Source organism: Dendropsophus ebraccatus, chromosome 6 (assembly GCF_027789765.1).
Source record: "Dendropsophus ebraccatus isolate aDenEbr1 chromosome 6, aDenEbr1.pat, whole genome shotgun sequence".
Classification (NCBI taxonomy): domain Eukaryota; kingdom Metazoa; phylum Chordata; class Amphibia; order Anura; family Hylidae; genus Dendropsophus; species Dendropsophus ebraccatus.
Window position 1 is genome coordinate 146,859,518 of NC_091459.1, and position 22,818 is coordinate 146,882,335.

Here is a 22,818-nt window from a genome sequence, read left to right on the forward strand (position 1 = left end):
AACATGAACTGAACCAGGCAGTCGCAGCTGAAAGACTTCACTAGAACAACTCAGCAACAGTCTGCGGCCCAGTCTTGTGCTAACCAAGATGGCGAATCTGCAGACCCTGAGGAGCCCGAGCCCACGCTTGCTCAGGTATCGCCACAACTTCTAGATGCTATACATGCATCCACAACCTCCCTCACAGGCAAGCTGGAGGAGGTAAAGACAGATGTGGGGTTGTTACGCCAAAATATGCAAAAGCTGCGGGAAAGAGTGCGGGACACTGAACAACGTGTCTCCCAGCTTGAAGACAACATGGCGCCTGTCCCAGCTCGGCTTACCTCACTGGATAAAGTGGCGGCGACGTGGATCCAGCGAGCGGATGATCTCGAAAACCGCCTGCGGCGGAATAACGTCCGGGTACTGGGCCTCCCGGAGAGATCTGAGGGAGATGATCCGTGCCTGTTTGCTGAACGCTGGCTCCGTGACCTGCTCACTGATCTCCCTACCTCCGCTACCTTTGCAGTGGAAAGGGCGCACCGGGTGCCGGCTAAACCGCCTCCGCCGGGCACCCCTCTATGACCCCTCCTGATACGGCTCCTGAGTAGTAGAGACAGGGATTCTATCCTCCGAACGGCGCGCCGCCAAGGTAAATTGACTTACCATAATTCACCCATTCTGATGTTCCCGGATTTTTCCGAGGCATTACAGAAGATGAGGGACACGTTTACCGGAGTAAAAGCCAAGTTAAGAGACCTCCAAATACCATATTCTATGTCTTACCCGGCCAGGCTACGAGTGATATCGGATGGTCGCGCTGTGTTCTTTACTTCGCCTGCTGAAGCTGAAGAATGGATCCAAGTTCACGGCCGACCTCAGGGTCGTTGAGAGCTGTAACTCCGGATTGAGCCTGATGTGTATGGCCTGTTGGTCTCACCCGAGACACATCTCCGAATTCCCCTGTACCACATGTTCATTTTTCAATATGTCTCCTGTTGGGAAGATCTCCACCGGATGTACCTGAGAGCTTGCACTTGACTTTATCTCATGCATACTGCTGCTCTCTGTACCATTATTCATGGGACGCTCTGCTGGTATGTACTGCTGGAGATCTCCTACCTATTGAATACACCCCTGCATCCAGGGGCGCCGCAATGATGAGGCGACCTGAATCGTCTGCCTCAGGCGGCGCCACCAGCTGTCACCATGGGGGCGGCATTCAGTGGCAGATTATAATATGAGCGGTTCGGGCGGCCGCCCACATTATAATCCGCCACTGACTGTACCCAGGGCCGCTTTAACCAGAGGGCACATGGTGCACGTGCACCGGGCCCACTGGTTAAAGGGGCCCCCCCCGAGCAGGCCGGCCGTTGCTATGTGCGACCAATGCGGTCGCACAGGGCTCCGGCCACCAGCCTGTCATGGGGGAGCGCCATGGATGGGTAATCTACTTACCCCTCCATGGCGCCCCCTGCAGGGCCCCCCCGTCCGCCGCTGCCCCCGTCCGCTGCTGCTGCGGCGCTTCAGCGCTGCAGCAGCAGCGACACTGACAGAGAGAGAGCCATTGGCTCCCTCCCTGTCAGTCACTCTTGTGGCCGCACTTCCTGCAGTCACAAGAGGCCGCGCTCTCCCTCTAGCGCCCGACGTCACTGGAGCGTCGGCGCGAGGGTAAGGGGAGTGCAGCCTCTTGTGACTGCAGGAAGTGCGGCCACAGGAGGGAAGAGAAGAGGAACGCGTGGACCCAGGTGAGTAAAAGTGTTTGTTTTTTTCAATGTTATATGGGAGGGGGAGCTATATACTATTGGGGAGCACAGGGGGCTATATACTATGGGGGAGAACCGGGGGCTATATACTATGGGGGAGAACGGGGGCTATATACTATTGGGGAGCACAGGGGGGCTATATACTATGGGGGAGAACGGGGGCTATATACTATTGGGGAGCAAAGGGGGGCTATATACTATGGGGGAGCACAGGGGAGCTATATACTATGGGGGAGCTATATACTATCAGGGAGCACAGGGGGGCTATATACTATGGGGGAGAACGGGGGCTATATACTATTGGGGAGCACAGGGGGCTATATACTATGGGGGAGAACGGGGGCTATATACTATGGGGGAGCACAGGGGGCTATATACTATGGGGGAGCACAGGGGGCTATATACTATGGGGGAGCACAGGGGGCTATATACTATGGGGGAGCACAGGGGGCTATACACTATGGGGGAGCACAGGGGAGCTATATACTATTAGGGAGCACAGGGGAGCTATATACTATTGGGAAGCACAGGGGGCTATATACTATTGGGGAGCACAGGGGAGCTATATACTATGGGGGAGCACAGGGGAGCTATATACTTTGGGGGAGCACAGGGGGCTATATACTATGGGGGAGCACAGGGGGCTATATACTATGGGGGAGCACAGGGGGCTATATACTATGGGGGAGCACAGGGGAGCTATATACTATGGGGGAGCACAGGGGGCTATACACTATGGGGGAGAACGGGGGCTATATACTATTGGGGAGCACAGGGGGCTATATACTATGGGGGAGCACAGGGGGCTATATACTATGGGGGAGCACAGGGGAGCTATATACTATGGGGGAGCACAGGGGGCTATACACTATGGGGGAGCACAGGGGAGCTATATACTATTGGGGAGCACAGGGGAGCTATATACTATTGGGAAGCACAGGGGGCTATATACTATTGGGGAGCACAGGGGAGCTATATACTATGGGGGAGAGCACAGGGGGCTATATACTATTGTGGGAGAGCACAGGGGGGCTATATACTATTGTGGGAGAGCACAGGGGGGCTATATACTATTGTGGGAGAGCATAGGGGGGCTATATACTATTGGGGGAGAGCACAGGGGGGCTATATACTATTGTGGGTGAGCACAGGGGGGCTATATACTATTGTGGGAGAGCACAGGGGGGCTATATACTATTGTGGGAGAGCATAGGGGGGGCTATATACTACTGGGGAGAGTGCACAGGGGGGCTATATACTAATGGGGGAGCGCACAGGAGGGCTGTATATAACTGGAGGAGCACATGAGGGTCTATATACTACAGGGACACCTTAAAACTATGGAGGCACAGAGGGGTGTAACTATGTAGGAGTACAGAGGGGTGTAACTACTGTATAGAGGTACAAGGGACCTAACTACTGTATGTGTTGGAGCCTAAAATATTTGTCTGGCAGATTCTGGAGAGAAGATTCACAGCCAGGAGAAGACTTCAAGGTGGCCCAGGCTGGATGGAGAGAAAAAGAAAAGGTGACAGACACTGATCGGAGAAGACGCCTCCGGTGAGTCACTGGATGTAACTTCACTCTGTTATAGGCTTGTACTGATAGGGGTCATGGTATGGCGGTATTATGTAATGGTATCATTGGTGATATCTTTCTGTTTTGTTTAGTGCAGTTTTTATGTAATATGTAATCACTGTATGGTGGAAATAGTGTTATAAGGTAACTACTGTATGTACTGGGGCTCTTGATACAGTGTGGGGGCAAATTCAGTACATTATACAATGTGCAGAAAGGTAAGGGGGGGCCCACTCTTGAGGGCTGTGCACTGGGCCCACCAATGTATTAAAACGGCCCTGACTGTACCATGTACTGGAGCCCCCCCGCCCCCGGGCAGTATCTGTAATGAGATGCTGTGAGCGGGGGAGACTGTATTCATAAGCGCCGCGCTGTACTAAATCAGCCGCGCGGTGCTGATACTACAGCGCGGCGCTTATGAATACAGTCTCCCCCGCTCACAGCATCTCATTACAGATACTTCCCGGGGGCGGGGGGGCTCCAGTACATGCATTCCACGTCCGTGATCCGTCAGGATCACGGAACGTGGGAATGCAGCCTTAGTCCCCCGCTGATGTGCGGCTGCCCGGGGTGTCCCGTCCTGTCCCCGGCAGCGCGCGCATCAGAGAGCTCCCCGTGCGCCGGAAGTCACAGGCACAGGCGCACGGGGAGCTCTGTGATGCGCGCGCTGCCGGGGACAGGACGGGACACCCCGGGCAGCCGCACATCAGCCGGGACCAGACCAGAGAGGCTCGACGGGGGAACGGAGGGCAGGTGAGTTGTGTGCTGTTTTTTGTTTTTGTTTTATCTGCTGTGCAGGGGGGGGGGGAGAGGGGGGCCATCTATAAGGTAGGGGGGGGAAGGGGGCCATCTATAAGGGAGGGGGGAAAGAGGGGGACGATCTATAAGGGAGGGGGGAAAGAGGGGGACGATCTATAAGGGGGGGGGACCATCTATAAGGGAGGGGGAGAGGGAAGAGGGGGACCATCTATAGGGGGGGGCCATCTATAAGGGAGGGGGAGAGGGAAGAGGGGGACCATCTATAAGGGAGGGGGGAAAGAGGGGGACCATCTATAAGGGGGGGACCATCTATAAGGGAGGGGCGGGAGGGGGACCGTCTATAAGGGGGGGGAAGAGGGGGACCATGTATAAGGGGGAGAGGGGGACCATCTATAAGGGAGGGGGAAAGAGGGGGACCATCTATAAGGGGGCATCTATAAGGGAGGGGGGAGAGGGGGACCATGTATAAGGGGGGGAGGGGGGCCATCTATAAGGGAAAGGGGACCATCTATAAGGGAGGGGGAGAGAGGGAAGAGGGGGACCATCTATAAGGGGGGGAAAGAGGGGGACCATCTATAAGGGGGGGGGAGAGGGGGACCATCTATAAGGGGGGGAGAGAGGGAAGAGGGGGACCAACTATAAGGGGGGGGGAAGAGGGGGACCATCTATAAGGGGGGAAGAGGGGGACCATCTATAAGGGAGGGGAAAGAGGGGGACCATCTATAAGGGAAGGGGGAGAGGGGGACCATCGATAAGGGAGGGGGGAGAGGGGGACCATCTATAAGGGGGGGAGAGGGGGACCATCTATAAGGGAGAGGGGACCATCTATAAGGGGGGGAAGAGGGGGACCATCTATAAGGGGGGAAGAGGGGGACCATCTATAAGGGGGGAAGAGGGGGACCATCTCCTAAAAGATCAGCACCCTCCTCTCCTGACATCCTCTGTGCTGCTGGGACTTCTCCTATAGGATTAGCACCCTCCTCTCCTGACATCCTCTGTGCTGCTGGGACCTCTCCTATAGGATTAGCACCCTCATCTCCTGACATCCTCTGTGCTGCTGGGACCTCTCCTATAGGATTAGCCCCCTCCTCTCGTGACATCCTCTGTGCTGCTGGGACCTCTCCTATAAAGTCAGCCCCCTCCTCTCCTGACATCCTCTGTGCAGCAAGGGACCAAACATTATGTTTATTGGGGACAGCAGTGGGGGGGGGGGCAGTAGTGGATTATAATGTGGGCGGATTGACGGGGGGGGGGGGGGCGTCATTCTATAGTTCGCCTCGGGCAGCAGAGAGGCTAGAATCACCCCTGCCTGCATCACTTACTTCTCTCCCGCTTCTTGTTCCCCTTCCCTTCCCTCCCTTGCCCCTGTATGCTGTGGATATTGCCACTGTATACGCCAGCTCCCGTGGAAGTCACCCTGAATGGGAGTTTCTGCTGTTGCCCTTACTGATTGCTCATAGAATCAGATACCATTTGCGATGGATCTTAACTCCTGCTCCGCTGAAGCTTACGGGATTACGTGAGCAGTCCAGCGAATATAGACTGCTGGGCTACACATACCCCCCGCACCTGGTACTCATGACCTCGGGGCCTCCCCAATAAGACTCAACACACAGGCATATTTTGTTGAATGGTGGTCGGCCACAGCTATTTATTATTTATTTATTTTGTCTTAACCGGGCAAATTGCCAACTTCACTGACTCGTAAACGCCTCCAGGCAAACATTTTTCCAACGGGTATGCCGGCCGCCGAACACTGGCGGGCATGGCCACCGGATCCACCAGATACCACACCTCCAGCTGTGACTTAGTAAAATTCTCCTCTACAACAGAAGGAAACATCATCAATACATCGAACCAAAATTGGAACAACACTTGCAATAAGGGCGGGAGGGAGGGCTGCTTGAACTCCTGGCTGCTGGTAAAGAGGGCTGCTCCCGTAAGCCCCCGCCCCCTTATAGGTTTTTGGCCGCATCCTATAGGCCAGCAGCACGTCCCGGAGGCGGTGCCGTGCTGCATCATGTGACCCCCGAGCACCAATAATGAACCGTTCACTGCCCAACTGACGTCACAGAGGCCCCCTTTGATTCTCCATTAACCCCTGCCGCTCCACTAAACGCCCCGCAGTCCCTGCCACCTTTCTTATGCAGCTCGGTGTCCTAAAGACTGCTGGGCTACACATACCCCCCGCACCTGGTACTCATGACCTCGGGGCCTCCCCAATAAGACTCAACACACAGGCATATTTTGTTGGATGGTGGTCAGCCACAGCTATTTATTATTTATTTATTTTGTCTTAACCGGGCAAATTGCCAACTTCACTGACTCGTAAACGCCTCCAGGCAAACATTTTTCCAACGGGTATGCCGGCCGCCGAACACTGGCGGGCATGGCCACCGGATCCACCAGATACCACACCTCCAAGGAGGGGCTGGGTTATACCTAAACCGAGCCCCGACCCCCACCCAACAAGAACAATGCCTGCTCCACCCCGTCCTGAAGGCCTGACAGGAAAATGTCCATACCAATTTCGTTAAGGTGAACACCGTTTGGCCGCATGAGGCGGCGATTATCTCCCTCCAACTGGCGATGTCGTACTACCACCCCACCTTGGGATCGCACATGCCTGGATGTTCGCGCATTAACCGTGCGCCTGGCCCTCTCCACCGCCTCCGTATCGCGAGCCCCCTGCCAGGTCACTCTGGGAACAATCTCGGACCACACGAGGAGGAGCTCTGGGAAGTATCCCGGGAGGCGGTCCAAATCCGCCCTTATAATGGTAAGGAGATCAGCTAAGCATATAAAACATAAATCGTTACCGCCGGCATGGATCAACAGGACCACCGGACCCGCAGCCAGATGACCAATTTCGATAGCCTCAGAAAGCACCTCCGACCATCTCAGGCCTGGGATCCCCTTCCAGTGCACATCCGCTTGACGAAACCCCAATGAGCGTCCGCCAGGTCTACCCTCTGCCCGCTGGGCCGCCCGATGTATGTAGGAATGTCCTAACAGCCAAACCGCCGCCCGATGAGCCTCTGAAAGAGAAAACATGTTAGTCCAACAGCTCCGGCCGAATGTAAGTCGCATAGCATTCGGACCTCCACCTCCCTATCCTCTGAACCTGGTCATTGGGAAGCCCAGCGCGAGCCGCCTCCGTGGCCGCGCCTATCCTAAATGAGTGGGTGCCATATTCCTTGGGGTCAGCCCCGGCCGCCAGCAGCGCCCTCCTAAGCTGGTACTGAAACTGATATCTGGTGAGTGGGAGACCACTAGCATGCGTCAGAAAGCACTCCGCTGCGGGCCGCGCGCCTAAGAAACTCGTCGCCAACATCACCGGGCAAGCTACCCCGGAGACGGCGGACAAAGGGATCCACGTGCCTCTCCCAAAAACGTCCGTCTTGGAGCGCCGCACTCTAATGCGCACTGCTCCATTCGCCACCAGTACATCATCCTTAAAGAGAACCTATCACCTAAAAATCACTGTCCCTATTATTAAAGGTCCTCTCTCCCTAAGTCTATTCCTGAAGATACAGACTGCCTTTGCAGTCTGTATCTTATTCTTTACCTAATCCTCTTCTTCGGTGTAGTAATGCCGGGGCGCCGCCATCTTGATGACGTCACGCTGGAACGCACGTGCGTTCCAGCGTGACGTCATCAAGATGGCGGCGCCCCGGCATTACTGCACCGGAACAAAGGAGTAGGTAAAGTATAAGATACAGACTGCAAATGCAGTCTGTATCTTTATGAAGTCTATTTATGAAGATACAGACTGCATTTGCAGGCTGTATCTTATACTTTACCTAATCCACTTGTTCCGGTGGAGCAAGGCCGGTGTCGCCATCTTGATGACGTCACTTTGCGTTCCACCGCTGGAACGCAAGTGACGTATTCAAGATGGCGGCGGCCGGCCTTGCTGTACGGAACAAGAGGATGAGGTAAAGTATAAGATACAGACTGCAAAGGCAGTCTGTATCTTCATTTTGTCTATTTATGAAGATACAGACTGCCTTTGCAGTCTGTATCTTATACTTTACCCAATCCTTTTGTCCGCTGCCGGGCGCCGCCATCTTAATTTAGTCACTTGCGTTCCAGCGGTGGAACGCACAGTGACGTCATCAATATGGCGGCGCCCCCGGCATTGCTGCCACTCTGCATGACGGGAGCTTCCTGTCTCGCGCCGGCTCTTTTGAAAAGAGCCGGCGCGAGACAGGAAAGTAAAGTGTGTATATCTAAAAAATACAGTTAAAAAAATAATTAAGTGTATTTGCAAATATTAATAAAATTTAAATGTACAGCTAATTAGCAAAAAAAAAATTTTTGAATTTCGGCCATGATTGGTTCTCTTTAAGCAGGCCCCCACTGCGCGCAGCTGACGGGGCAACCAGCTCCCCTACCCTTAACGCCCCAAAGAAAGCAAAAGAGAAGGTGACCGACATTAACAGGGCTTCGTATGCCCCGGCACAGATGGAAGGCAATGCCGATATCATGGAGGACAACAAGTTAAACGATATCGGGCGCCTGCGTTCTCTGCGGACATGCTCCTTCCTCCACCCACGCAGCGCTTGACTAATGGCAAAATGCTTATTGACATCCCTCCAACCCCTAAGCTTGAAGTGAAAACTGACACCGGACAGCCTGCGCTGCGCCACTATGCTAGACAAGCCCTTCTCCTTTAGCTGCAACAAATAAGAGACAGATACGCCCAACCTGGCCGAATCATCCACAGCGACAGCTAGGTCCCCCGCCACTGCACACCACTCCTCCCACGCCTTACCATGGTTATTCCACGTGGCCTGAGACACCGAGGACTGGATCAATGGCATTAGGCGGATGACACCAGGTCCCATATGAGAGGCGGGCACGCTTGCCCCTGGGGGTCCGCCAAAGGGCACAACTTGCGAAACTCCTGCCAACGGAAACGGGACAAAGAGTCAGCAACCACATTACTCACCCCTGGAACATGTCGAGAACGAAAACATATGTTATTCTGTAGGCAACGCAGCACTATATGACGCAGCAACGCTAGAACTGGAAGGCAAGAAGAAGACAAGTTATTGATGCAGAACACCACACTCAGATTATCCGTCCAGAAACAAACTCTACGATTTCTCATAGCCGGACCCCACAGCTCTATAGCAACCGCAATGGGGAACAGTTCCAACAGGGTCAGGTTGCGGCATAGGCCTGATTCCTGCCACTCCGAGGGCCACGGCTCAGCGCACCATAGTGTGCCAAAAATGGCCCCGAAGCCGCAGGATCCGGACGCGTCGGTATAAAGCTCGAGGTCTTGGTTGGAGACCACATCCGATTGCCAGCACGTGCGACCGTTGTACGCTTCTAGGAAGTGTTGCCAAACCGTGAGGTCAGCCTTTAGAGGCCTGGTGATGCGGATATAATGATGGGGATTATGCACTCCTCTAGTCGCCAGTGACAAGCGCCTGTTAAAAACACGACCCATGGGCATTATACGGCATGCAAATACCAGAAGGCCCAGGAGGGACTGCATCTGGGACAACGTGACCTTTTTGACTGCGGCAAAACCCTTCACCTGATCCAAAAGTTTCGACAGCTTGTCCGCCGGGAGACGGAAAACCATTGAAACAGAATCCAGCTCTATGCCAAGGAAGGAGAGCGTGGTGACCGGGCCCTCTGTCTTGTCCTCAGCTATAGGCACCCCAAATTTGGACATATAGTACCTGAAAGTGTTCAGCAAGAACTGGCAGGTGCTACCAGACCCCGGAGCCACGAACAGGAAATCATCCAGATAATGTATTATAGCGTTACTGCCTGTGACGTACCTGACAACCCACTCCAGGAAAGTACTGAACAACTCAAAGAAATGACAGGAGATGGAGCAGCCCATCGGCAGGCAAGTATCGTAATAATACATGTCATCCAAGCACATGCCCAGGAGGTGGTAGCACTCCGGGTGGACTGGCAATAGCCGGAAAGCCGACTGAATGTCGGACTTCGCCATCAAAGCCCCTTGGCCGGCAGTCCTGAGCAAGTGAACTGCCCTGTCAAAGGAAACGTAAGATACTGAAGCGTCCTCCTTTGAAATGGCATCATTCACTGAGCAACCCTTAGGGTGGGACAGGTGATGTATAAGCCGAAATTTACCTACCTCCTTCTTCGGTACAATGCCTAGGGGCGATACCCGCAAGTTGGTGAAAGGTGGCGAGGTGAACGGGCCTTCAATTCTGCCCAACGCCACCTCCTGCTCAATTTTTTGCCTTAATACCCTGATGTGCTCCTGAGCGGATTTCAAATTGCCAGAAAAAACAGGATAATTGCTACGAACAAACGGTATGAAGAAACCATAGGTAAAACCCTCCCTCAGCTGTTCCGCAGCCTCTCTATTGGGGTAAAGACTTAGCCACGGTGCCATCTCGGAAGCGCTCACCGGTGTCCTTCCCCTCAGCGGACAGCCCCGTCCGCGCAGTAGACCTGGTAAGTCTAGTGCATTTTGCGGCGGGGTGCTGACCGCCGCAGGAAGAACACTCGTGCCGGAACTTACATAGACCGTAGAACCGGCAGTGACCCTCATTGAACAGCCAACATGTCCCTGGACGGCGTACGGCCACCCCTCCCGGAAGGGACGAGGGAGTGGGGGCCCCATGCTGAAAGGGAGACGTCTTCTGAGCCATCATTAACCGCAACCACACGTCCGTAGCCTTAACCCCCCATCCCATCTCAGGCTGCAAAGCGAGGCGGCGACGAAACTCCTCGTCGTACCTCCACCAGGCACTGCCCCCGTGAGATTTGTAAGCATTGTATACCATGTCTTGATAAATAAAAAGCTCCGAACAGCGCTGAGGGTGTCGCTCACCCATCACGCAGCCCAAAACTGCAAACGCCTGAAGCCAGTTATTTATGGTCTTGGCTATCCTAGGACGCCTCTCCACCGGCCTGTCCCCCACTGATCGCCTTTCCTTATCGACTGTGTGCTGGTCCACCGTAACTAAGGACCATATGTCTATGTACTGGTTATCCCAGATCTTCTGCTTAGTGTCCGCATCAACATGCGTGCCAAGTGGACTTAAACCACAAAACAGGGCGTCCTTATGTATGCTGGCCTTTGGTGGCTCTGCCCTCTGACTACTAGAAGGAGCAGGAGCTGATTCCAGCTTAGCCAAAAGCGCCTTAATGGCCGGGAGTATCTCTCCCCCCTCCCCCCCCGAACACCAGGCTTTTGAAAAATCAAACTCACCGACTCCTGAAGCAGCCGCCGGAGTCACGGACCGGACTTCGACGATGGGACACGGATTCGTCATCGGGGGCTCCGCCCCCACGGGTGCAGGAGAAGCTGGAACAGAAGCTGGGACCAAAGAAACACCTTCCGCGCTGGTCCTACCGACCCCGCGATGCGACTCTCTGCCCGAAGTGCTAGGCTCCCGCCTATGTCTGCGACTGCGCCGCTCCCTGTCCGAACCAGAGCTTCGGGTAGACGAGGCAGAAGATGAAGGGGAACGCCATCGGGAGGATTGGGAGAGCCTACCCCGGCTCCTCCTACGTGACTCCCTATAGCGGTGGCGGGAATGGTAGCGACTACTACCAGCGGATCTGCGGCGGCTACGCCTCGAAGAGCCCCGGGTAGAAGATGAGGATGATGAGCGAGCTCGCCGACGGCCACGGCTGGCGGTAAGTGAAGCCATGGATGCCTCACGGACAGGAGTCTGCTGGGCCACACTAGCCGGCTGACATGCAGGCCCTGCAATGGGAACAGAGGGAACTGGGAGCTGGGCATGAAGGGGTGCCTGAGATGCCTGTGCAGGGGGACAAACCACAGCAGCACCATCCACAGCTGCCACGGCACGCTCTGCAGCCTGTGGTGGCTGCAGCTGCACCTCCTCAGCTATTGGGGCAGGCGCTTCCTGGGACGAGGAGCTGGCACTATGGTGACCCCCCATGCTGACAATAATGGCGCTGACTGCTGATTGCGAGGTGCCGGCGGGCTCAGGAGAAGGCGCGCGAAAACCGGAAGTGGGCGGGGCTTGTCTAACGGCACTCGGAGCAGCAAGCAGAGGAGGGACGGACCGCGGCCTGGTCATTAACCCTGCGGTTCCCTTACTCTGGCTCCGGGGGACACTTCTAGGGGGACTGGGACTAAGCCGGTCCGGAGGGCGGGTCCGCCGTGCGGTCCGCCGGCCACCAGCGCTGGGAGCACTCCCAGCATCAGACCAAGATACAGCCTGACCGGCTGCAGGGGAAGCTAAGCCTGTAAGAAGTCACTGTAGAAATCCATCGCTTCCCTGCATGCGAGCACGCAGGGACGCGATGAGGGTCTCTTCGTCAGCCATACCTGAGGAAGCCATGCTGCTTGAACTCCTGGCTGTTGGTAAAGAGGGCTGCTCCCGGAAGCCCCCGCCCCCTTATAGGTTTTTGGCCGCATCCTATAGGCCAGCAGCACGTCCCGGAGGCGGTGCCGTGCTGCATCATGTGACCCCCGAGCACCAATAATGAACCGTTCACTGCCCAACTGACGTCACAGAGGCCCCCTTTGATTCTCCATTAACCCCTGCCGCTCCACTAAACGCCCCGCAGTCCCTGCCACCTTTCTTATGCAGCTCGGTGTCCTAAATACTGACAGTTGCATGATTGTTTATTTGTTCTGCTCTAATATTTATTCCTTCCCATTCCTCTTTCCCCCCCCCTGCCCATCCCTCCCGCTTCCCTTCTCCTTCCTTCCCCCGTTTTTCCCTCCCCCTCCCTTCTCCTTCTTTCCTTCCTCTCCCTGTGTGTAACCCTGATTGGTTTCTGCCAGGTTCTATAATGCCGTTAAGTAGTTATATGTAAGTGTCCTCAGTGCCTTCTGCTCTGCTCGGCCTTGGCGTACTCCTGTCTGAGCACCATATATATTGCACCGTGAGACTGCGCCAGGGTGTCGAGCAGAACACTGATCCTGCGATTGTTCTGCACCTATAAGATGTACCTGCTTTCCTGATTGTGATGATCTCCCATACGAAGTTAGAGGGATGTCTATGTGGTCTGCGCTCGTACCACCTGTAGTGCAGACCACCCCCGTATATATTGATCACTAGTTACTTCTGTCTGAAGTTAGCTAATTCTGTAGCCTCCGTTGAGAGGTGTGTGTGTAGTTCTAACCTCCTACCTGTTGTAGGAGAAGGTAGTTCAGTTCTCCCTTGTGGGAGCGTTTGTGTAGTACCCCGTTTTCTTTGAAAGGCACATACGTAGGCTTTCCTATTTATGTCTATTACAGTGTTCTCTCATAATGTCAGAGGTTTAGGAACACCTAAAAAGAGGTCCCTGGTTTTCTCACATATCCAGAAATATAAGCCACATGTGATATGTTTACAGGAAACCCATATGCAAAAGTCCACACTTAAATTTCTACAGAAGCCATGGATTCAGTGGTCCCTGCATTCTACCCATACCTCATACTCTAGAGGAGTCTCTCTGCTCATCCACAAATCACTACGCTGGGAGCCCGGTGCTACATATAGAGACCCGGAGGGCAGAGGTGTATTTGTCCAAGCCTGGCTTGAGTCTGTTCAGGTAGTGATTATTGGAATATACCTACCCCCTCCCGCTTCGTTGCACATTGTACATGAGGCGGCACGATTTGCGGCTGCATATCCACAGGCGGTGTTACTAGTATTGGGTGATTTTAACCTGACACTTAACCCTTCGATGGATAGATTTACCGGGGCGCTGTCGAGCCCTGCTGTACCCTCCACATCTCCCTTTGACCAATTACTGTTAGAACTGGGCTGGGTTGATTTGTGGAGATTGAGATTTCCCACTACTGCTGAGTATACCTGCCACTCTGCTGGACATCATGCTCTGTCCCGAATAGACTACGCTATAGGTAATGCTAAAACTAACATGCTTCTGTCCTCCATCCAGCATTTGCCACGAGCCATCTCAGACCACTCCCCTATATTACTGGAGTTAAATGTTAGGCCTTTGGCGCTGAATAGTGGAGTCCGGAAAATACACCCCTTTTGGCTCACTCTCATCAGTGAATCGGATCGGGTCCCTGACCAACTACGAACCTTTTTGCAATGTAATTTGCCCTATGAATCACATTCCATGTTCTGGGATGCCCTCAAGGCATACTGGAGGGGATGCCTACAGTCCTCTATATCTTTTGTAAAGCGTGAGTCGGCCAGGCGGGAGGAGGAATTGGCGGCTAACTGCAAACAATTAAAGGCTGCATATGTTGCTGACCCTAACGTTGGTAATAGATGTCTCTGGTTACAGGCGGGCCGGGAATATCTACAATATTTGCAGGAAAAAAATAAACGTAAACTATTCTTTTGTGCCCAGAAGGGTTTTGAAATGGGAAACCAATCTAGTAGTCTTCTGGCCTACCTCATTCACCAGAATAACTCCTCTCCTGCAATTCTGAAGATCTCTGCGAACTCTGGAGAAGTTCTTACCTCCAGTGATACTATTCTGCAGAGGTTCTCGGAATACTATCAGGACATTTACAATTCCAAATTACAATGTACCCCGCAGGACATACAGGCATACTTAGCGGACATATCTTTACCAGAACTAAACGCTGACCTATGTACCATCTTAGACGCCCCCATAACTCTGGAGGAATTGGATATAGCATTCCATGGCTCTGCGAGGGGGAAAGCATCGGGGCCTGACGGTCTCCCACTAGAAGCGTATCTTCAATATAAAGACATACTACTCCCTGCTCTCCTCTCGGTGTTCCACTCCTCGTATGAGCACCAGACCTTGCCCGAGTCCTTCTATAGAGCCACGATTGTACTTATACTTAAACCAGACAAAAATCCAATGGATTGCGGATCTTATCGCCCTATATTTCTCCTTAACTCAGACTACAAATTGCTTACAAAGATACTGGCCAATTGCTTATGCAGAGTGATTCCTTCGCTTATTCAGCCCAATCAATCGGGTTTTGTCTTGGGCAGGAGTACCTCTGATAACATTCGTAGGGCACAAATTGCGTTGCAGCGAGGACGGGCACAAAAGGCGGACTGGGCTTTGGCGGCATTAGATGCTGCCAAGGCCTTTGATTCTATTGAATGGCCATTTCTTCTGGCGGTGTTGCAAAAATTTAAATTCGGGCCCAATTTTATTAGGTGGATAACTATACTATACAAATGTCCAATGGCAGCTATGTCATTAAATGGACTTGTTTCTCCCTCCTTTCCCTTGGGCAGAGGCACCCGTCAAGGATGTCCTCTGTCCCCCCTTCTTTTCATTCTGGCCATGGAGCCGCTGGCGGCTCTTCTCCGGACGGACCCCATCTATAGAGGACTCGGGTATACTAACAGTGAGGACAGACTTGGGCTTTACGCTGATGACCTGCTACTTTTTCTCTCAGAACCCGATGTCTCCCTGCCCAGAGCCATTCAGCTATAGATAGGTTTGGGGACTACTCTGGTCTCTTGATGAACTGGACCAAATCCTTTATCCTATATGTCCATCCCTCGAGAGTTAATCTTTTAGGATCTACGGTACACGGTCTCCAAGTAGTCTCCCAATTTCGATACTTGGGAGTACAAATTAATGCCACACCTACGATTATGAGGACTGCCAACATAGACCCTCTTATAGGGCACTTTAGGGATAAATTCAAGGTCTGGGGGGGCCCTTCCTCTTTCGGTAGCTGGAAGAGTTAATCTGGTCAAGATGGTGGTGCTTCCTAAATGCCTGTATGTCCTCCAACATGTCTTTATACCGATCCCCAAACATTTCTTTAGAACATTGGAATCCGCTATAATTAGCTTCATCTGGGGTGCCTCTAGATCTAAGTTACACATCGCGAAGCTACAGAGGCCCAAGGATATGGCAGGCTTTGCAGTTCCTGATTTATATCTATATTACCTGGCGGGTCAACTGAAATATTTGCAATGCTGGATGGAGGCAGAACCTGGTACTAACTCAGAGGTACATCTCCTTGTTTATTCGCACTCCTCATCATTATGGACAATCCTAGTAACCGACAGACTCCCCAATACACGACTTCTCCCTATTCACCACACCGCTCGCCAGGTATGGCGTGCCGCAGCTAATATCTCTAACTACACGGATACTCCTATAGAATCCCCTTTATGGGGCAATGGCAGATTTGCTCATTTACTAACGTTCCATGACGCGGCTTATTGGGAGGAAGCTGGAGTACGATATGTGGAACAGGTATACCGGAATGGCTCTGTTGTCTCATTCGACACCCTGAAAGCCTCATATTTTCTTCCTAATCGTCATTTTTATAGGTATTTACAGCAGCGTCATTCCTTGCAGGCCCAATTTAGCCCTACTGAACCCCCAATCTCTAGTTACCCCCTGATAGGCGTTATTAGATCACAAGGCCCAGGCGGACTAGTTTCGTCCATATACTCCCACCTCATACGCTTGAAGGCTGCTTCAACGCCCCTCCCGGCGCTGGATAGGTGGCGAGATCACATTCCTGCGTTATTAGATGAAACATACGAGGTCCTTCTAGAATCCCACCTACATGTATCACCCTCCGTAAATAATAAACTCACGCAACTTTATATCATTCATCAAAGTTACTTAACTCCTGTCAGATTGCACCGTATGGGTCGGATTCCTGCACCAACCTGCCCTAAATGTCAGATGGAACCGGCAGACTTTTGGCACATGATTTGGGCATGCCCTAGGCTTCAGTCCTTCTGGCGAGAGGTGGGGAATACCCTCACTTCTATGTGTCCCATGCAGGTTCCGATAGACCCCACGGTCTGTTTGTTTGGTTCATTGAGTGAGGAGGTGTGGACACGCTACAATGTGATCTTCCTTAGGGAAGCTTTATTTCTCGCCCGCAAGGCCATAGCTATGAGATGGATAGATAAACGACCTTCCACTTTGACAATGTGGATCACTATGGTTAATTCAGTGGTGTCCTTTGAACGCCTAGTATATAAACACAGGGGTTGCCCGGCTAAATTTGGGAAAGTATGGGACGCCTGGTGTAGATCCCCTTTGACTCTTATTTCTGAGTCTGAACTCCCTGGATCTAAGTAGGTTCGACACTGTACGTAGAAACACCTTCCTCCTCACATATTTCCAATGTGCCTTTCTGTGGAATGAGACTACATATGTGTCCTGTTGCCTTTTTGTACCAAGTTCTATATTACTACCTCTTTTTCTATTTTTGTATCATGACTACCTCTTAACGTGGAATATTACTAATCATGATGTCTCCGGCCTCATATCCTGTGTATGCTTTGTTGTAGTACATGACTGTACATGCATATCCATGTTATATGTATCATTCTTTGCATCTCCTAATAAAAACGAGTTTAAAAAAGTACAGAGGGGGCACAGTATGGGGCCTAAGTACAGAGGGGGCACAGTATGGGGCCTAAGCACAGAGGAGGGCACAGTGTGGGGGCCAAACTGTAGAAGGGCAGGGGGCAGTATGGGGACCTAACTGCAAAGAGGAAACACAAAATAGGAACCTAACTATAGAAAAGAAACACTGTATGGGGATATAATTTCAAAGAGGGCACAGTTTTGGAACCTAACTACAGAGGAGGGACCTAGTATGGCAACTTACCTATACAGGGAGCAAACATTACAGGAAACTAACTACTAAGGGTAGGACACAATATGGAGACCTAACTCCAGAGAGGGGCTAAAAACTGGTGGCTATGTGGCGAGCTCAAGCCGGGTAGGATACCAGGGTCGCTCTGGCGATGTTGTGACAGGTGGGTGAGGTTCACTTGGGCACTTGTCACAGTAGCCTGAAGTGGCATTGTTACCCAACCCCTGTCAGACAGGCTACGCTTCCGCAGGTTTAGATAACCCGAGTTTCAACATCAATAACAACAAGAGGTGCAGACAGGAGAGCGAAGAAGTGTTAAGCTGTGAGCTGAAGAGAGTGGAGTAGTGGAACGTCTTGAGGGCCTTGCCCAATGCAGTGCTGTACTCTGCCTGGGATAGTGTAGCTGGGTAGAGTAGAGAAGAAGAGAAGATCCTTGTACTCATGTTTACTGAACCACCTAATGTCCTACAGTGTCGAGGTACCTTTCCTATGTGGGTAGTATGAGGTCCCAGGTCCCTCCGCTGGGTTGAGCAGACTTCCCAGAACTTTCCAGGATAACTGTGTATTACACAGTAGAATACATAGGCTAACTGCAGCTTTGTTCCACTGGGATCAGTGCCTAACTAGATCAAGGTCACTGCCCTGTACTGTGTGGCTAGTATCCCTGGTGTAGGTAAGGTGTTCCTCAGGGGATGTCTGTTTCCTCCTGAGGGGGTCTAGGGTCTTAAAAAAGCTTCCCTATGAATGGTGGGAGTTTGTGTGTGTGTGAGAGAAAAGGGATAGGATAGGAGAGAAAAAGGAGGGAAAACAGTCTGCACCTATAACTGGACAAAATAATGACATGTGGCAACAGACAATTAACCCAGTACTTTCCTCGACATAGGACGCACTTAGACCATCTCCCACTCTGTGAACCTGAGAGAAAACTTCACACAAGTGCATAGAAAACTTAGTGCAGCACCTTGTGCTGGGGCACTACACCTGACTATGGGGGGAACAATATGGGGTTTTACTACAGGGGGGGCACAGCATGGGGCCTAACTACAGAGGGGAGGCACAGTATGGGGCCTAACTTCAGAGGGGGCACAGTATGGGGCCTAACTACAGAGGGGAGGCTCAGTATGGGGCCTAACTACAGAGGGGGGGGCACAGTATGGGGCCTAACTACAGAGAGGGGCACAGTATGGGGCCTAACTACAGAGGGGAGGCTCAGTATGGGGCCTAACTACAGAGGGGGCACAGTATGGGGCCTAACTACAGAAAGGGGGGCACAGTATGGGGCCTAACTACAGAGGGGGGGCACAGTATGGGGCCTAACTACAGAGGGGGCACAGTATGGGGCCTAACTACAGAGGGGAGGCACAGTATGGGGCCTAACTACAGAGAGGGGCACAGTATGGGGCCTAACTACAGAGGGGGCACAGTATGGGGCCTAACTACAGAGGGGGCACAGTATGGGGCCTAACTACAGAGGGGGCACAGTATGGGGCCTAACTACAGAGGGGGGCACGGTATGGGGCCTAACTACAGAGGGGGGCACGGTATGGGGCCTAACTACAGAGAGGGGCACAGTATGGGGCCTAACTACAGAGGGGGGCACGGTATGGGGCCTAAGTACAGAGGGGGGGCTCAGTATGGGGCCTAACTACAGAAGGGGGGCACAGTATGGGGCCTAACTACAGAGGGGGCACAGTATGGGGCCTAACTACTTTTTTTTAAAGGCTCTCTCGTCTTAATACAACATTTATTTTTTACTAGCAATCTGTTAGTTAGTTGTGTGAAGGTGCAGCCTCCCTGTAGTAGTCACAGCGGCCATTTCTATCAGCTATGGAGCGCCCAGAGAGTCCATGCTGTCTCTCTCCCATCCCCAGATTATTCCTCCTGTATCAGGTTTAGGCTATGTTCACACTACGTAAAATAACGGCCGTTGTCCGTGCCGCAAAACTACGGCCATTGTTTCGAGGTTCCCTATAATGACTGCAATGTAACTACGGTCGTTGAATTCACACTACGTATCAGATAACGGCCGTTGTTTATACGGCCCCATGAAAAATGAACATGTCAATTATTTCCGACAGGCGTGGATTCCACAACGGCCGTGGATTTCAATGCGTCCGCGAATGTAAAACTTATATCCGACGAATTAAACTTGATTTTGATGTAAAAAAATTTCTGAGTGGTTTCTCGGGCTGGGCCCAGTATTTAAAGTAAATGACTTGTTTCATCCTGTTTATAATCATGCTAGGAATCAAAATTAAATAAGGCCGTTGTTTTGGCCTAAAAATAACGGCCGTTGAAAATAACGGCCGTTATTTTACGCAGTGTGAACATAGCCTTACACTGAATTGAAGGCAGGGAATGATCGGTGCAGCCTGGAAGTGATTACCTAGAGAAGTCAGTGCTAGATATAATACGGCTATAATGTACAGTGACACGTCCCCCCCCCCCCCCCCGGTAGCCCTGAACTTCTGTTATGTTCAGCTGAACAAACCGAACAAAGTGCAGGGCTCTGTATGGTATATTTGCATTGAATGTCGGTCTGGGCTTTGAAGAATAGATTAACCGTCCACCTGCAGAAGACCCTGACCCCATGATGGAGACGGCCCACAATGATAGGCTGTAAGCCTGTGATATTGGGCTCCCACCTACCAGTTACCAAGAAACCCATCAGGTGAAGGGGCAGATATTACACTTACAGAGCTCCAGCCAGACCCCCCCGGCCCTTCAGCGTCCGCAGGTGAGGACTTACATTCTGTATAGTCTGCAGGACCGGATTTGAAATCTGGCAGACCGGGCGAATGCCTGCTGAGCTGCCCGATTGCCAATCCGGGGGCAGGGCCGGACTGGGACTAAAAAGCTGCCCTGGCAGTCTAACCCTACCAGCCCACATACAATACCCCGGCGTTTGTTTGCAGTACCCTCACAAGGTACGATTAACCTAGCAGCCAGGCCGCACAAATGATGATGATTCTGTGTTAAGGCCCTTTTACACGGGCTGATTATAAGCCGAAGGAGCATTTCTAGCGTTGCTTCTTGCCAAAAATCAGTTCTTGTACCGGTCTTAAGACAGAGCGCAATGCAAGCTGTGGCAAACTCTGATTTACTAGGTCACAACCTTTGCCCCTCATTTCATATGGTGACCTCCATCATCATCACAAGAAGGCGAAAAAAAGGACGACGGACACTAATGGCAGGAATAAGTGTCCACTACACGAAGAGCGATATAACATAATACATAGGGGCACTGTAATATCACACTGCCGACTACAGTACAGAATACAGAAGTGATCAGACGCAGAATCTGCCATTATAGAGAATCTCCCACCTTTCTTACCCGCCTCATTCAGTGACGCCCACCTCCAGGATTCAAAAAACATGGCTGCTTTTTCCCAAAAAACTGAATACTGATACAGAATAAAATCCACCATATAAACACAATTACCAATGATACCAGCAGGGGCGTAACTAGAAATGGCTGGGCCCCATAGCTAACTTTTGATTACCCCCCCCCCCCTCAATCGACCAATACGCCATCAACACCCTCAGCTCTACACAGGCTCTGTACACCATATAGATTACAGTACAGTTATATTAAGTGACTCATAGGGGGCGTCTTCTCTGATCGGAGTTGTTTCCTTTTCATTTTCTTCTCCATCCGTCCTGGGCCATTAGAACTTCTCCGAGCCACGAATCCACAGAATCTGCCAGAGAAACATATTAGGCTCCTCACTCTGGCACCATCCTCATCTCTCTACAAACTGCACATCTGTATTGGCCCCTTTACCCCCTTGTTTAGTGGATAGCCCTGACACTATGTGATCCCATTATAGTATATGCCCCTTTGTGTATTCCCCCTTACTGATGCCACCCTTGTTGGCCCCTTATAAATTACCCCCCTGTGTTGTCCATCCCCATTATAGATGGTCCCCCATGTTGTCCCCCTATAGATGCCCTCTCATTTGGTCCCCTTATAAATGCCCTATTATGGTGTCCCCCTATAGATGGCCCCTTGTATTATCCCCCTATATATACCTCCCTGTATAATCCACCATAGATTGGCCACCCTGTATTATCCCCCAGAGATGACCCCCTGTATATCCCCCATAGATGGCCCCCTGTATTATCCCCCATAGATGCCCTCTGTATATCCCCCATAGATGGCCCTCTGTATATCCCACATAGATGGCCCCCTGTATATCCCCTATAGATGGCCCCACCCTGTATTATCCCCCATAGATGCCCTCTGTATATCCCACATAGATGGCCCCCCTGTATATCCCCTATAGATGGCCCCCCTGTATATCCCCCATAGACGGCCTCCCTGTATATCCCCTATAGATGGCCCCCCTGTATATCCCCTATAGATGGCTCCACCCTGTATTATCCCCCATAGATGTCCCCCCTGTATATCCCCTATAGACGTTCCCCCTGTATATCCCGCATAGATGTCCCCTGTATTATCCCCCATAGATGTCCCCCCTGTATATCCCCCATAGATGGCCCCCTGTATATCCCCCATAGATGTCCCCCCTGTATATCCCCCATAGATGGCCCCCTGTATATCCCCCATAGATGCTCCCCCTGTATATCCCCCATAGATGGCCCCCTGTATATCCCCCATAGATGCTCCCCCTGTATATCCCCCACAGATGTCCCCCCTGTATATCCCCCATAGATGCTCCCCCTGTATATCCCCCATAGATGCCCCCTGTATATCCCCCATAGATGTCCCCTGTATATCCCCCATAGATGTCCCCTGTATATCCCCCATAGATGTCCCCTGTATATCCCGCATAGATGCTCCCCCTGTATATCCCACATAGATGGCCTCTGTATATCCCCTATAGATGTCCCCCCTGTATATCTCCCATAGATGCCCCCTGTATATCTCCCATAGATGCTCCCTGTATATCTCCCATAGATGCCCCCTGTATATCCCCCATAGATGCCCCCCTGTATATCCCCCATAGATGGCCCCCTGTATATCCCCCATAGATGTCCCCTGTATATCCCCCATAGATGGCCCCCTGTATATCCCCCATAGATGTCCCCTGTATATCCCGCATAGATGCTCCCCCTGTATATCTCCCATTAATGGCCCACTGTATATCCCCCATAGATGGCCCCCTGTATATCCCCCATAGATGCTCCCCCTGTATATCCCTCATAGATGGCCCCCTGTATATCCCCCATAGATGTCCCCTGTATATCCCCCATAGAGGG

The 22,818-nt window shown here is 52.1% G+C and overlaps 1 protein-coding gene across 2 annotated transcripts; it reads right to left on the reverse strand.

The window, feature by feature from the left end:
• Positions 1 to 5,721: 5,721 nt before the first annotated feature.
• Positions 5,722 to 12,413, reverse strand: LOC138794526 (uncharacterized). 2 transcript variants are annotated; one of them, XM_069973216.1, is made up of 5 exons: positions 12,388 to 12,412; positions 11,296 to 11,796; positions 8,860 to 8,991; positions 6,902 to 7,120; positions 5,722 to 5,905 (listed from the first exon to the last, which is right to left on the reverse strand). In XM_069973216.1, the coding sequence occupies exons 1-5, from the start codon at positions 12,398 to 12,400 to the stop codon at positions 5,745 to 5,747; spliced, it is 1,026 nt and encodes a 341-aa protein (XP_069829317.1). In that variant the 5' UTR covers positions 12,401 to 12,412; the 3' UTR covers positions 5,722 to 5,744. The 2 variants fall into 2 exon arrangements, with proteins under 2 accessions (XP_069829317.1, XP_069829318.1); XM_069973217.1 differs by lacking the exon at positions 11,296 to 11,796 and having other exon boundaries at positions 12,388 to 12,413.
• Between the last annotated feature and the right edge of the window lie 10,405 nt (positions 12,414 to 22,818).